Source organism: Bombus terrestris, chromosome 14, assembly GCF_910591885.1.
Source record: "Bombus terrestris chromosome 14, iyBomTerr1.2, whole genome shotgun sequence".
Lineage (NCBI taxonomy): Eukaryota > Metazoa > Arthropoda > Insecta > Hymenoptera > Apidae > Bombus > Bombus terrestris.
In genome coordinates, this window is record NC_063282.1 from 481,652 (window position 1) to 498,255 (window position 16,604).

General features: G+C 47.9%; 1 protein-coding gene and 1 long non-coding RNA gene across 2 annotated transcripts; one reads left to right on the top strand and one right to left on the bottom strand.

Annotated features, from left to right (window-relative positions):
* Window positions 1–426: 426 nt before the first annotated feature.
* On the bottom strand, window positions 427–16,590 carry LOC100645538 (MOXD1 homolog 1). The gene is made up of 10 exons (XM_012315877.3): window positions 12,520–16,590; window positions 4,992–5,144; window positions 3,997–4,170; window positions 3,597–3,680; window positions 2,949–3,138; window positions 2,330–2,595; window positions 1,841–2,259; window positions 1,551–1,750; window positions 1,287–1,417; window positions 427–1,093 (listed from the first exon to the last, which is right to left on the bottom strand). Exons 1-10 carry the CDS (start codon window positions 13,534–13,536, stop codon window positions 935–937), a joined length of 2,793 nt encoding a protein of 930 aa, XP_012171267.2. The 5' UTR covers window positions 13,537–16,590; the 3' UTR covers window positions 427–934.
* LOC125386297 lies at window positions 1,907–10,724 on the top strand. The gene is made up of 3 exons (XR_007226311.1): window positions 1,907–2,104; window positions 2,188–2,267; window positions 9,993–10,724. It is a non-coding gene; the product is annotated as an uncharacterized LOC125386297 (long non-coding RNA).
* Window positions 16,591–16,604: the final 14 nt, after the last annotated feature.

Below are 16,604 nucleotides of genomic sequence, written 5' to 3' on the forward strand. Positions count from 1 at the left end.
TGTGGCCGGACTGAGTGACAGGGGACGTTCGACGGCTTTGAAATTCCGAAAAATTTCGATTTCTCCATCGACCGCGTTACTCTACCGATACAACTAATTAACCAAAATTATCTTCTCTTTCGATAAGCAAACGGTTTTACAACGGTGAAATCACTCCTCGAAGCATTTGCGAATGTCCATATTGTCGCAAGTAGCTACATATCTATGAAACTTTGCAAGTTATGGAAAATATTCAATTGGAAGTTTTTAATGGTTTCCGACATCCCGTACGTTCTAGCGGTAAAAATATCTCCGTAAGACCTTTTCTTTCTCTTTACTGTAATCATACTATAATTTTTAACTCGTATTCGTCGCCGTTTGTGATTTTACTAATAATCTTTTAATGAAAGGGGGTGGGAGTCGATGATGATACGTATAATGGCACAGTTTCTACAGACTGGTTTATTTTTTTTATACAAAATTCATATAAAATAGAGGGGAAAGGCTTGTAGCGCGAATACCTTATAAATAAGTCGATGGTATATTTACATTACATTACATTATACATATATATTATATTATATTTTTGTGCGTGTGTGGGCGTGTGTATACACATATACGTACACATACATACACACGCACGCGCACACGCACACGCACACGCACACGCACGCGCACGCACACGCACACGCACACGCACACACACACACACACACACACGTGTCGGGCGGTGAAAATTTTTCCAAAATCTTGTCGTCTATCCTTGCGGGCAGAGATATCGGTTTCGTAAATTATTCGTTGAAGGAGATCGCTCGTTTCTAGCCTGTTTCGAACAGTGCCAGATTACAGTTACAGATTTGTAAGCGAGACGAATAAGACGGATACGTTTGACCGTACAATCGACGACGATCAAACAACGGACAATCAAACGTCTAATACGTATTTGACTTTAATTTTAGGAAACGACGATCGCCGTAACGAGAATCGTGAGAAGCGGCACGATGTCAAAGTACAAGCTCCTCGATGCGCTGGACAGCATTGCCATTTCGCTGCACGTGGTTTCGTTTGTTTCTGGCAGTGCTGTGTAGTTTGGGAACGTTTGTATGTCGGCCGGCTGCAATGGATACGTTAATCGATAACTAAAGTCGACGAATGTCACGTAAATTTCACCTTTGAAAACTGTTCCTTAAATGGATGGATTTTATTCTATTCTATTCTATCATATCGTTGAAGAATGTTTTACGGAATAGAGGCAGGTTGCTCGTACACCGAGATATCGAACGAGAAGGGATAAAAATTGGACATACCAGAGCGAGCTTATCGTCCCTCTTTCTGCAAAATGTCATGTGCCTGCCATGATACAGACTCTGTTCGATGGATCTAGCGAGAAGTTCCTCCGTCCAGGGTAGAGCCAGCATATGTTCGGCCAAAGTTCGACCTATCGAGACGCATAATTATCGTATTCTTAGATATAAGTTGGATATAGCTATATATATATATATATATAGCTTGATAAGTTATCAGTCACGATGATTATCAGTTTGCTGGGAATAGGCGTTCGTATCGTTTACCTCTGAACTCTTCGGGTTCTTCGATGATCAATCGAGAGAAGACGTTGTCGTTCTCGTTTTCTACCGTGTAATCCCTCATAGCCATCAAGGCAGACTTTGCCTGCCTTATAAGCTCTTCGTCTATTTCCTCGCTAGGCCTTGTAGCAGGGTAAATCGGAAGCTGTTGTTGACCGGTGGAAGGAATAGTCACGGCATCGGTCCTGCGACGAGCGAACGTAACGGATAAGAAGGTACGTAGAATGTACGCTGTGCGTATATACGATACGCGCAAACTTTTACCTTTCGCTTACCTAGTTGTCAGGAAAAGCTTCTCCAGGTGATCCATAGTAACGCCTTTGAAGCTGTACACGCCGAGAGTCTTGAACAGATGTTTCACCGGCGTCATACTGTAACAAGCCGCGAGTGGTGTTCTCGGATAATGCACCACAAAGGCCAGACACATTTCCTGAGATGCTGCGTATCCTCCCAATGTGGGTTTCGTCCTGTCCAACGTACCGTAAACACACTCAGCCAGCAATTCGTCTCCCGGAAGCACTTTCACCTCCTTCTCGAGAGTATGAGACTGTTGATACTCAAAATCAAAGTGATTATCCTCGACTATCCTGGGTAATTCTTTGCCTTGGCGAATGTGTTTCAGACTCAAACGACGACCGGCCAAGTGAGAATGCAAGACCACCGAAACGATGTTCACTCCGCCTTCGGGGAACATCTGTAACGGTAATTCACGGTTTAAAAAGTTTCGAAACGAACGGATGAAAGAAAGAGCGGCGTTTACGTACAGTGTTGGTACAATGAGGAGTACAGTAACCTGCCGTGGCGTATTCCTTTTGTTTCGGTGGAATCAGGTGAAGAGGACTAACAGCCACGCCGGCAACCAGAATTCCCGCTTCCTGAGGACGTAGGTTCGCGGTCAAGTGTAGACGTACTCCGCTGCTGTCTACCACCTTCTTCATATCCGGATTATTATAGTGCACTTCTAACATGTAATAAGAGCCTTCAGGATGTTCCGCGATGGGAATGCCGACGTGTTCCGGAAGCCATTCACCTGTGCCAACACACATCGTATCTCTATGCTATACTACCATACGTAATCTCTATACTGATCTATCTCGTCGTATTCGTTCTACTTGTCGTTATGTTTAAGTAATCATGCCTCGAGAAAAGTCTATAACAACGTTGGCTGTGCTTCCGATAATGGCAAAGACGATCGTTTACGAGCTGTCGTGGTTTCGAGTAATTGATAATATTTGGTAATTTCAGTGTGAAAGTCGGATACTCGAATTTTGGATATCCTAGCTCGATGGATGGGTTTTATTAAATTTTCAATTTTGATAACGTCCGATTCTTAGACTTGAAAACTGTCGAATCTGCACTTGCGATTCAATTCCTCTGGCGTACCTGTACTACCACGTGCCCAGGCAAGCACCGGCTGCAAGCATGATTCCCATTCTCGCGGCATCGTAGGACTGTAACACGGAGCTCCGACGATTCTCGCGTGTTGTCCCAGGATCGACAAAGTGGAGGCGCACTCGTACAATATAATATGATGAACCAAATCTTCGTTCTCCTTTTCCACGAGTGGCGTGTACTGAAATCGAAAGATGAATCGTTGCTCGATGTTTCCACGTATCGCTCTATAGTTGGCGTTTGTATTCGATATATCGATGACGGTATATGGTTGGGAGGATTCGAAGAAGCGGAAGAATCAATCGCGTGGCGAAACAGTTTCGGAATATCGGATCGAACCGCGTGTTCTTCTGCCGAGAATTCTTCTCAAGCAGATTCCATTGGCAATCGGGCAACGTTTCGGCCACGGAATGACATCATTCCGAGGCCCTTCTTTATTCTAATGACGTCCAATCGACACGGTGCCATGTCCGGCACGGATGACCGTGATTCGTGAAGCACATACGAATCAGGCCCAACCTTACCACATTCCTCGGTACTCGCGTCGCGCACCAAATTTATTCCAAAACGAAGACATATTTTGATAAATTTTAAATTTCGCCGAATTTCGACGAATTTCGACGAATTTCAATTACTTACCCCGATCATATGGTGTTTCTCCTTATGAGGTGCCTTGAAAATCTTGCACCAGTAGGTGGTGTCTACGCTGTCTGAAACCGGAGGCTATGTATCAAGAAGAACACACAATTAATCACGATACAGGCATTCCGTTGCTCGGCAACGATTAATAATTAAGCTATCGATCGTTTCACGAGCTATCGAGCGTTTCCGAATTCTTCTTTGTCGAGAGGACAAAGTTACATCGATTGCGATCGATTTGTTCTTTTTTCTTAAATTAGTTGATTTTAGCCGTTAATAAGAAATTGTCGGCCGACGAAAAATGAGAAAAATGAGTAACGATCGTACTAGAGCGGCAGAGTATCGCACGTTGGCATGTATTGCGATCGTAAGTTAAACACGATTGCCAGATTCCACTTACTTGATTCAATTTCACGTCCCAATGCTTGATATCTCGAGTATGGCGGGGAGGTGCATGAGGAGCCGCGGTCTTGAGTCTCAAAGCTCTACCTCCGCGCTTGTCACCGGGCCAAACAGCGGTATTTAGCTCGGGATCGCTGGAATGAAGCGCCCAGAGGACTCGAATCGTGTCTCCCTGCGATAGCAAGCGATAATTACTCTTTCATAATGGTTCCGCCACGGTTGGAATTGGAAGAGAGACTCGGATATGGGAAATGGGTTGTTTAAGAAATATTTCAACGGGCTGGACGGCTGGACGCTGGTTAGTCCCGCTGCTGATCGAGAATGGGAATCGTGGAGGAGACGCACGAGGGTCGCGGACGGCATGCTAAACGCCTAAATATCGCTGCGGGAATTCGACGTACCATGGTCTAAGGGCCTGTTAAAAAGTCGCGGGCTGCCTTCGTGCCGGGCATAAATCGAAAAAGAGTTGTAAATCTTCTCGGCTATTCCCAGTTCCCAGGCTCCGTCAGGTGGAATCGAATATTACGAGGCAACTCGTTCCTCTGTCTCGGACATTTGATTTTATTCCCATATTGCCATATAGCCAAGCAGCCTTAATCCCTTGCCCGTTACCGCTTACCGCGAAATTTCCTTAGTCGAGATGCGTTTCAATCGCAACGATCGTATCTTCGAACGAAGGACCGACGAAGCAGTGGTCTCCGTTTGAATACGATCGTTGCCATCGATCGAAACGTTGAAATTAATCAAATTAATCGGTAACCGATGGATCTTTTGAATCTTGCCAATGTCTAGATTTCAATTAACCGTATACTCGTGTTCAGGTAGCGTAGCTCCGAACGAGGACAAGCAAAATAATGTAAAGGAAAGAAAGAAGAAGGGTATAGTTTCTACGAATAGTAGAAAGAAACGAGGTATAATCGAGGGAAGAAAACGATAAAGCGAATATCCTGGTAAATCTTAACATCGTGGCGCTGTTTATGGTTGCAGCCTTACCGTGAGCCGATGGTCCTGAGGGTCGCAAGTCTGCCAATTTCGCGAGAAGATCACGCTCGTGTGAGTTTCGTTTTGCGAGCCCCCCAATACTTTGACATCCTGCGACGTGTCCGTGACCAGGGCCGCCTCTGGACCTTCGATCCCGTGCGAGTCCTGAAAAACCAAAAGAAATTCGATTTGCCGTTGAAACGAGACGGAGAAGTTTATCGGGTCAGGTGAGCGCCAGGTGTTTACGCTGGACGACGAATCGAAGCTTTTTGTCACGCTCGATTCGTTCCTCTCCGCTTTCTGCGCTTTCTCCTTAACTCTCTGCAGAGGTAATCGCGTTTATTCTTCGATGTATTCCGTATTCTTCGATGACTGCGATAACAACGTTTATCGGCCTGTCAGATTCAAGCGACGTTCCGTTAAGTTAACGACATTCCGATGCATCCTGCGCTCGAAGGAAACAACACCGTCAGCCGTGACGCTGACAATCGGAAGGGTGGCCGCGAGCGTTTGGGTCCGTTGGATTCCGATTATGGTTGGGCGCTAAAGTTTGTAAGAGGCCGAAGGGAAGTCCCCTTCCTGCTCTTAATGAATCGAAATAATTGGCCGAGCATCGTCACGCTCGTTGCGTATTTTGTAACGAGCACGTGCAAAGAGGAAGCGATAATAAAGTGGCGCGTCTCTCGAAGGAAAAAAAAAAAAAAACAGAAAAAAAGCAGGCCACGCGAAGAAAGAACGCAACCGTTCGATCGCAGTAGTGACTTACGTTCGTAAGATGGTTGTTCGTGGTAATTATTATATCGTACGTATTATTTAATGGTAGTTTGGTAATGGTAGTTTCGGTAACGGTAGTTTAATGGTAGAGGGAAAGTGAAAATGCCACTTTAAAATCGCGAGATTCCGTTGTCGCTTTCGGCGATAACGAATGTCAGCGTGAATCCGATTGATCGATTACGGGCTACGTCTACTTTGGATTCGAATAAACTCGTCTACCGATTCCCGATTAATTATAATTATTAGCGGCTGCGATTCGCCGTTGGGGCGGGCTTTCCGGGGTTAGCGCGCGTTCTCACGAGATTCGCCGGGGGTTTTCTCATGGCAGCCGGATATTCTCATCGTCGCCGGGCTAATTAGCACGTAGCGTCCGTGGCATTGCTAAGACGGTGATTAAAAAAAGTCGGCGATTCCTCGGCGGTCTCTCGATTCGATGGATCGACTCGTCGTCGCAACGTTTTAATCGCTGTTACTTGTACGTGACCGTCGGTGAACAGGAAAACCGTCTTCTTTTTCGACGTGGACCGTCGGAACGGTTTGATCGTCGATTAGGAAAATTATGCAAATGGTTATAGAAGCTCGTGCCAACACCTGGCACTCGAGCAATTTGTAAGGTAGGATCTCCGAGTATAAATTTATCGATCGAAGAGATATCGACGCGTACTATCGAGCATCTAATTACTTGCGCGTGAACTTCTCCACAAAATGCACGTGCGTGTGTTGTAGAAAATACGTGGAAACTTCGTTGGCGGTGTAAGAGTTGTCGCGATAATATCGGTAAAATACGAAGCCGATCTAACAACGACAACGACGGCTCGTTTGAATATTTTCGTCAGCCGTTCCTATCGCTCTGTGCGTACCACCGTACCGATTGGCTCGTACTTGAAATCAGAAAATCGACGACGTGGTTGTTTCAGCGACAGGTTTCTCTGCACGTTTGCCAGCCAACGAACGCGCAGAACCGACGGATCGGTGATCCGACTAGACTAGACTAGAGAAAAGGTGAAAAGTTGGCTGGCGTTGGTAGCGTAGTCTCTCGAAACAGCGGAATCGAGTCACCGATGCGTGGGAAAAGAGGCACGCGTGCGTGGATGCGGAAAATTAATTCGGCGGATGTGACGTCATGGATCGGTACTCGCGTTTCCTGCGGCAGTCTTCCGAGAAACTCGGACGTTTCGGTACGTTGGAAAGTACGGCGCGAAGAGCAGCCTTACTTTTATTCTCGAACGACGAAGGTTCGTTGAAACGCGTTTCGCGCTCAACGGGCAACCAAAGGGAACCAGAAACGAGAGAATCGACGTCGTTTATTCGTACGACGATCTATCTTGAGAAATAGTTTCCGATCTATATACGCGCGGCAAAAAAGAAACGGTTCCCTTTGTGCCCCCGGAGGAGTTGCGCCGCGGTCCTCCGCGGCGGTTCCCATGGGCCGGTAATTCCGAAGAAAAAGAGGCGCCACTAGGAGCACGATGCTTGCCAGGTGTTTTGGACGGTACAGTCCTCCCTCCTTTCTCTCTCCTTTTCTTCCCTCTTCTTTCGCACACCGTCTTTCACCGACGGTTCCTTTCCCTTTTACCCCTCCGTCCCTCTTGCTCTTGCTTGCTCTTACTTTTACCGCCCTCTATACTTTTCTCCCTCCAACGCTTTTCCATCTCGTTTCGATACTCGAACGAGAAACCCAACTGCGCGCTTGGTTCCTTCGTTTCTCTCTCGCTGCTGTTGCGCGGCTACCTTTCCTTTTCGTATAGTGGCTCTCCTTCCTTTTTACCACCTGGCAGAACAGCAGCTGGTAGCGCAAAGAGGTCCCTCGACGGGGATAAAGGACCTTCCTATCGTTCTTAGGCAACTGCGAACAACCACCTACCGGTCTCTAAACGGACACGATCAACGCAACGGATCGGCCAAAATCGACGTGTTTCCTAATCGCTGGGAAAACAACGTTCGTTAATCCGAGTAAAATAGTTTCCTCGAACGCTTAACGCTTGTGCGGGCGATGAAAATGTGCTCTCGTTGTTGGATAAGTCAATTTCGATGAAATCAATTTGAAGCCGGGATATTTTTCAAATGTACGACTTTCCACGCAAAGATATTCGAAAAGTGGCATTTGCGAACGGTTTCGCTGTATTAGGTAATTGGAAAATTGGGCGATTCTCTTTAGAAAATCGAAGCAAATATAGAAACGACAGATTCTTCTTTGAATATTTGGCTTTACTTTTAAAGGCTTTTAAAGGCAAGTGTCATACTCGGATTAGTTTGGATCGCCGTTTCTAGATATTTATGGAAAAATTCAGAGTCAGAGCGCTATTGGTCGCGGAATAGCGAGAGTCTCGAGTTTTCCGCTTTACCGTTTAACCGATCGAGAATTCTTTCTCATGAGAGGTAACAAATGGAAACTCGTGAGAGGCAAAGAGCTTCTGTAAATTCCATCGAACCACGTCGAATCGAGTTTTTGCTCGCGTAAAAACTCACAGCGAGGAAATAATAAAATACGAAAAGCTGTTAAAAGGTGGGAACGAGACGGAGCAAAGTTTTCCCGTAGCACAGGTTCGGAATTCGTTCTCGTAAAGTACGTGATACGTATAGTAGCCAGTTTGCAACGTGTCGCAGTCACGGTACGAGCCGGTCCGGTTCTCACGTGTCTTGGTCTTGGGAAGAACGCGTTGTTACGCGCAATTACGCTCGATGACGCGTTATAGCTCGTCGTGGTTCTCTTTACGCGCCCATCCGCGCGATTATAATAATAATCGACGGATCGAAACACTGTCAAGGGTGTCTTGGCGATCTTTGCGTTTTTCTTCTCTCTCGTTCTTGCCGTTAATCGATACCGAATTCGCGTTTGTATCTTTCGATCGATCAGACACTCGCATAGTCGCGACAGATTTTCAGCCATGAAAATAGACGAGATGAGAAACATAGCCGTTTCTCGAAATTTATTTCCCTGATTTATCGTCTTTTCGAGTTAATTGCCATTCCGAATACCCGAGGAGTATCGCGCTATTTCCGTCCAATGGAATTGGAATAAACTCGAAGAGCCGAACAAGTCCGAATGAGTTTACGGTGGATCGGTGTCAAATCGAGTTTCGTCAAAATTCCAAAGTTCCAAAGTTTCTTTCGATCGCCTGTGGCAAGAAAGGCAGCCTGGCGCTGGAACAGGCTGACCTACGAACTTTGGCTTTACGATTGCGTCGTATCATACGCGGGGGATCGATCCGTCAAATATTCTCCGTATGCTCGGTTAAAATCCCACTTGGCTGCTCGACAGCGAGGGTAGAGCGAGGATTCGCTTGCCGGTCGAGATAAAGCGGTAAAACCAAGCACTGCAGCCGTAAATGCAAGGAAATACGACTGTAAACGCGTCGAAGGTATCCTGCTACGCGATACGTACCTCGAAGTTTAACGAGTTCTTCGTCGATTTGTCGGACCTAGATGCCGACGATATCGGTACGCGAACAAGTTGCTCGTTAATTTGTAACGATTGTAATATGACATATTCGTCGTGATTCAATGACCATTGGGCGGCGGGGGGGGGGGGCTGTAATTACGAAACACCGATACTTTCTCGTCTTATTTGCGTATACAGGTTATACAAAGCTGTGGAGCGCGAGAGCTCGAAGACGAACAAGTTGGATCGGAAACAAACGAAAACTGGTTGGCGGCGGGTGAAAAAAGACGAGCAGGATATGTCGAAGATAATGAGAAAAAGATCACGGCGAAAGAGGAGAGAGGAGAATGTGTGCGTCCGTCTATGCACCGAGTTGGTCTCAGGCTGGGCCTGTTGCACCACGAGATGGACGGATCGCGGATTACCCGCGTTTCAGATTCACTTTGCGAAACGCGCTTCCCTGTCTCAAATAAATTACGATCGTAATCCGTCGTACGTGCGCACATGCCGTGGCTCGCGGTGAATAATTTAACGATCGTCGAATTTTCTCCGGTTTTGTCCTTTCTCGAAACAGGCCCTCTCACCGATCTCGATCGCGTTCCAACGTACGATACAAACGGCAGATGAGACGTTTCGCGGCAAAGAGGCGAGGTGATTTAAACGAACGAGCAAAAGTCGATCGAAATTCGTTGTATGAAATTGGAAATAGCTTTAACAGGCTTCTAAAGAAATACCGTTCGAAGCTGCGCTATCCGTGTTGCTGCAAATCCGCCGTTTCTAAGTGTTAGAAGAGAGCATAGAGGGCAGGTTGGATCCGTTTCTCGTAGCTTATTCGTTCGTTTTTCTTATCGTTGCAGAAACTTAACATCGTTTTTCAACGCGCGTTCGAAGATTCGAGGGGCGAGAGGTAGGACGCGTCGGCCGATTCGAGCCATTCGAGCCAGCCAGCACCGCTCCGCGCGGTCTTTCCTCGCAACGATGCTGAAAGATTCGCGTAGCCTCCCCCCGCCGATGTCTGGAGGCCTTGACTGGGGGACCCTTTGGAACCAACTGCCAGGACACAACATACCTATGCCCCTTGAGAAGGGGCCTTTTCTTACACACCTTCGTGCTTCCTCGTGTGTTCGTCACGTATTCGGTCACGCAACCTTTCGCACACTTTCACCTACCGCTTCTACCCAGCGTATACGTGTTTCTCTTTCTGCATCCGTGTACTCCGTATCGGCCGTGTACCATCGCCTGTGGCACGATTTGCCCGCGGGCTGTTGGCGTATTCGAATTTACGCGGGCTTGATTTTCTATCTGCCGCGTGAAACACGGTTCTCGTCCGAACAAACAGCGATTATTCGTTAAAATATTCGATGGCGGAACAAGTTGCCGATAAACTCCGATTAAATCGCCTCTGATACGATTCGCGTCCGTTGATATCGTCGAACGTTTCATCTCTCTATATATATATTTTTAACAGCTCTCTAGATATCACCTATATACGATAAATCGAAAAGTACAGGAAAACCATAACGTTATGAAGGCTGTTTTTGAAATTTATCTGACAATTTACTTGATTCAATAAACGATTAATAAAAACGTGCGACAATTTGTATATTCAAACTTTGTCGATACACGAGCGATATCGTCGCGCGTCGATGCAAGGGAAATTCGTTTATTCGTCTAATTCTTTCATCGTTTTCAGATATTCCCATCGAAATTCGTCGAGTCATGGAATTGACAAGCGGTCGGGTTCGCCGGTGGATTTCGAATTCGTCAAGGTGGAAGAGGCGAGAGAAGGCGAATCGAAGAGAGAGAGAGAGGCCGGCCTCTGGCTGCCCTCGCCGGACGTAAATTTATCACGACTTTATCTGGTCCGAGGGAACGACGTTGGTTAATTTTCTAGCAACGGCGTGCCTCTTGTCCCACCTGCGTGGCTGCGTTCTGCCCGTTTCTTTTCTCTTTGTCGGCCTTGGCCCTCGCGGATAAATATCGCGGCAAATGGAGCCGAGAAATTCCACTAAATTCTTTTCCGCTCGGCTGGTTCGCGTTTCACTGGTAATTTCGGCGATTTTCGCCGGGCCATTCCTCGATTCGTCACGAATACGAATACGAACGCGATACGATGTGGAAGATCGCGAGGGCAGGTCCGCGTGGCCGCGCTTGAACCAACGTTGTAGCACACCTCGAAGAATGGATATAAATTTAATTAAGATTAGGAATTCGAAGAAGCCGCGCAAAGGGAGAAAAAAGGGGTGGAGCAGGTTTCGATAACCAGTTCCTTTTTAATCCCTTCGTTGCGTGGTTCTCCGAATGGAAACTCCGATGTTCGTCGGAGCCGTGAATAGTTGAAATTACAAGAAAGTAAGCAAAGTCCGTGTAAGAGAGTTGTTTCGATCGGTAATTTGCGCGTAGATGTCGCGCTATTTCCGAAGCAAAGGTAGTACCACGTGCCGCGATCCAAAGGGAAAAGAGAAACGAAAACGGGAAGGAAAACGAAAAGAGAGGTGGTTTTTTCAGCCGCTGTTGTGGATCGCGAGGAGAGAAGGCGATCGACTGGGATCTCCCATGGCGCGTTAATTAAACGAACCTCGTTAATACGGATCGTGCGACTAAAACGAAACCACGAGCAAGGGGATCCGTTCGCAGAAGGATTTGGCGGTTTGGACGGGAGAGAAGGGAGGCGAGGCGAGGCGAGGCGAGGCGAGAGGCCGATACCTCGGCTCGCGATACCTCCTTTTGCCGTCTCTTTTTCTCATCGTCCTTCTTTCAGCTTCGCAGGTCTTTTCGACTGCTGTTTCGACCTCCCCCTCTTAATCTTCCCTTAATTTCCTAGCTTTTCGTTCCTTCCCTTCCTTTTTTACCTGCCTTCGTCCTTTTACTTATCCTTTCTTCCTCCTCCTCCTCCTCCTCCTCCACCTCCTCCGTCGTCCTTTCGAATACCTCTCCACCTGCGTTACTCCTCTTTCAATCGCTGGCTCTCGATTCGCACGGCCGATACGAAAGCTTTTAACGTTTGTCGGTATTTGCAACGACGATTTACTCGATTCGTTTAATCGATCGCAGAAGCGCCGTCTCGAAAGCGCAACGGAAATAGAAATCTAGGATCGCGTTCCGATAAGAAGAAAACGAGTTCTTCCCACACGGCTAGCGCCGACGTTCGCAGACTTTCCCGTTGGCCGTTCGACTATTCTCACGCGTCCTAATCACCGTTTTGCTATGCCGATCGATCGTTGGATGCAGGATCGCGCAAAGGCTATACGGCATAAGAAGGAAGAGAGGACGTGGGTAAAAGGAAGATGGGAGATCGGAGACGATCGATCACGGGTGCGAATACCTTTGGCGATCGCCGACGATGGGACGAGATGGGACGAGATGGGACGAGGCAGCACTCACCAGCAGATTGACGGTGCCCGTGTGATCGTCCACCCATGCCAGCAGAATATCAGCTCCCTTCGTGTGGTCTTTCTCGTTGAACCCGATGCCGACGTATCCCAATGTCTTGGCGATCACCTTGAAGGTGACCATCTGCTCGTCCGAAGGATCCCACTCGAGGATCACTTCGCCGTCGTCGTCGAGTATCTCGCGTCTGGTGAACCTCGGTTGCTCGATGCTTCTTCGCGGTCGATCGTCCACCGGTACCGTCTCTTCGGCACCGGTATACTTGGACGCGCGTAACAGCTTCGCCAATTTGTCGATCGGTGGTATGTACTTTTTCGGAACTCGACTGTCTCGCGACTTTGGACTTCTTTTCAAGATAGGATCGTCGAAGAGGTTGTTCGCTCCGGCGCTACCAATTTCGTCCACCGTCTCCGATCGATAATTCCCGTCTGTTACGACGTCGTCCTGCGAATCTACGATCCGAGTGGTCTCCTCCCGAGATTCCGCCATCAGATTCTGTGGATCGACCGGCCGTTCGTCGAACGGTGCCGTATCGTTGCCGGACCACCGCGTCGATTCTCCGTTAGAGACGTCGATATCGAACGAGTTCACGGTTTCGTTCGTCTCCAGCGTGGACGCGGTCGTCGTTTCTTCGGATTCTCCGTCGACGCCGAGTATCCGACTGGCGTTGTTCAGCAGCTCGTGTTGATCCGGGTCCGTGTTTTCTTCCCTCGAATTGGCAAAGTCCAGCCCGTCCTCCTTGTAAGGGATCTTCCTTCTCGCCTTCCATCGCGAGTACCACTCTTTGTCCACGTCCAGCCGTTGTTTCTTGAACGTACCTACTCTGAGAAGAGTAGCCTGTTCCTCTCCGACGCTTCTCTTTATCCTGGATACGACGTCTTTCGGACGATGCCTGTTCCTGTAGGCCAACGTCCTCATCGTCTCGTCCATGTGCTGCACGTACAGGTCCAACAAATCGCACCTGGCCATCCAGCAGAGACTCGACACCGCGATCAGCCTAAGTATCAGCATCTTCCCTCTTCGTTCGCTCGTCTCTCGATCTTCGCCTCTAGCTTCTTCGCGATCTGCCACCCATAGGTGGCCAGATTTCCTTCTCGTTAAAATTCACTTAGCCGATCAGCGACTCCGCATCATCGATCGTAACCGCGAACTTTCGAATTTCCAAAGTGCCTTGAAGTTGTAGCGTGCGACGGTGAAATTTAAGATTATCGAATCTCGCCTGGTGCTCCCTTTCAAAGTTCAACGTTTTTCGCATTCACCGACATATCCAAACGCTATCGTCCGTTTCTCTTGAAAAATTTGTCACCACGCTCTTCCGAAACACACGACCGAACAATTCACTCTCCTCGCTTTGGTGTTACGCGAACGACAGTTGTGCCGGGACTAATTTAAGCGCGCGGCTGCTGTTGCCCCTGCGGACGCTTGCAGCTGCTTACCTGAGCCGGGTCCCCTTCCTTGGGCCCTTATTCAGGCCCGTACTACCGCTTCACCCGACCCCTTCCCCTATCGTCGTTCCTAACTCGCCGAGCGACGCTTTCAATTTCCAATTCGCATCGCGTTTACGCTTTTTTCCACGAATTTGTTCGCCGGCCGATCGGCAGATCGCGGAAGACGCGTCTTCGCAGCCAGAACCGACGGTGTGGCGTTATTAAACGCTTCCACGACGGCCTTAAGAGGAACACGCTGACAGAAAGCAAGAGTAGCTTCGCCTCCTCATCTTCATCTTCTTCTTCTTCTTCTTCTTCTTCTTCTTCTTCTTCTTCTTCTTCTTCTTCTTCTTCTTCTTCTTCTTCTTCTTCTTCTTCTTCTTCTTCTTCTTCTTCTTCGTCCTCGACTAGACGATTTCTCGAGAATCGTTTATTCTATCCGCGATAAGAAGCGGTAAGAACGAGTTTCGGTAAAAGCGGAGATTTTTCTAGAAACGTTGCCACCTCCCGTTCGAGGGCTTTCGAGCGATCGCTTTCCAGCGATTACTTTCGGCCGACTAATTTCCAGTCGATTTCTTTCGAAACGACGAGGCAGGAAACGGGAAGATGGCGATGGCAAGGTCTGCTGCTGCTTCCTGCGGAAGTCTTTTTTCTCAAACCGGAGACGCGTTTATCGGTGGTGGTGTTCCAGAAAGAAACCGGGGGGATGCGAAAACAACTGCGGCAGATGTGAACTCGTGGCACGCGCCCTTCTGTTTTACAGTGGTGCTCACCCTGTTCCCATTCAAATTTCCCGAGTTTCCAAGCTTTACGATAACACATCTGCATTTTCTATCGCCATATTTTCGTTGCATTCTGCATTGTATGCCATTTAATTCGTTGAAACTCGTTGAAATTTGGGGAACGCTTTTTCTTTGCCCCGTAACCAGCTAACGCCACCGATAACGCCACCGATAACGCCACCGATAACGCCACCGATAACGCCACCGAAAGTAATATTTCCTAGCTTCCGCTTTAGTTACGTTACGCGCGTCGGATGCCGATATTTAAAATAGCTCGTCCACTTATCAATGAGCGTGTAAAAGGCATCGTGATTTGCAAAGCGAGCGCACGCGCGTCGCAAGCCAACTGTATCGACTTACCGTTTCCTGCCACTGACATTGAAACTTTATACCGGACGAAAGATACGGTACGAGGGTTACCGATCTTGTCCGTTGGTCAGATCTCTTCTACCTATTACGAAAACTATCTACGCAATTGCGTTGCGCGGTCGCGCAAATTTAATTTAAATCGTACGAACGACTAGCAGTTAGCTAATTTTGGCTCCGAAACGCTCCGAAAGCAATCTTGATCGGACCAATCTTCTTGCTCCTTCGGCGGCTCTTCGATTCGACGTTAAACGGCGGGAAATCGAAGGGGCGATCGGTGTTCGATTTTCCCGGAATTTCTATCGGTCAGGTATCGCTTATTGTAACGATGAATTCCGACTGCGTTATTTCTTTGTTCGCAGGAATCCGAGGATCGATTGGGATTCCTGGCAAGAGGAACCTTTCGTTTTCTATAAGGATAAATTGCGAATTCTCGTTGTCCGGCGACAAGAGGATAGAGAGAACACGACGAATCGGAGTTTAGAGAATCGAGCGGGCGACGGGGAATTAAAGTTGGACGAACGGCTGCCACTTTGTATTTTGTATTCCACCGGCGAATTTACTCCTCCGAGTCGTCCTCCACGTGGATTATTTACGAAAGGAGAGGCGGTATCGGGTCGGAAATCTCGTCGTCCTGGGAAAAACCGATGCCTCGCGATATGTACCGAGCATAAGAAGCGACCTCCGCGCCTCTGTCGTTCGCGATACGAGCTCGATCCATCGCCGATTCTCGGCTCGTTTCTTACTTCCCATTGACATTCGCATCGGCAATCGCTCGAAAACCTTTTACAGTTACTATCGATAACTTGTAGATAACGACCATTTCATTCAGTTTCTCGCTGTTCGCACATCTGATCTGATATCGTCGACCCTTCGAACTTGAGATACACCGGGAAAGGTACGCGCGATCGCGACGTTCACCTGTCGCGTGCCAAGCTACGCACCTGCTTAACTAACTTTCCTTCTCCTCGTGTTCTCGCCATCTGCTCTTTTTATTTCGAGTTTCGATGACCGATCGCCAGATGCCACGGTTTGACGCTTTTAAATTATTTTATCCTAATTACGTGACCCCGTTCCCATCGTTCTACGTTTCTCGAGGTAGCGTTAACCGAGGTAGGAGAATCCCGCGGAATGGACGATCGACGATTTCAGAGTATTTATTCCGGTCTTGCACGCGTCGTGTCTCACGCTTACGGTACGTACGTGCACGCGTATGGCGGATGCCTTGGCATGCGAACTTTGTCTAAATCCAGCTGGCAATTCCTCCGAACAACGAACCATCCGTTTCGAGATTTTGCTCATTTAATCCCAACGGCAATCCCGATGAAACGTTTCCTTCCATTGATCGATTCTTCGATTATTCGATTCTTCGATTCTTCGTTTCGTTTAATTCGAAAGTAAATAGTCGATGTTTAATATCTTAATCTAATGTATATGCGTATATGCGGCCGTTTTATATGACGGATACGTAAATTTATCCTAGACGCAAACCTCGAGCTGGCCA

What these genes read in the sequence shown, in the direction of transcription:
- LOC100645538 (XM_012315877.3), bottom strand. Translation starts at nt 13,536, where the DNA reads ATGCTGATACTTAGGCTGATCGCGGTGTCGAGTCTCTGCTGGATGGCC. An exon ending in CTGGGCACGTGGTAGTACAG is followed by an intron (nt 2,596 to 2,948) that starts GTACGCCAGAGG and finishes GTGTTGGCACAG; the next exon opens with GTGAATGGCTTCCGGAACAC. An exon ending in AAGCTTTTCCTGACAACTAG is followed by an intron (nt 1,751 to 1,840) that starts GTAAGCGAAAGG and finishes CGCTCGTCGCAG; the next exon opens with GACCGATGCCGTGACTATTC.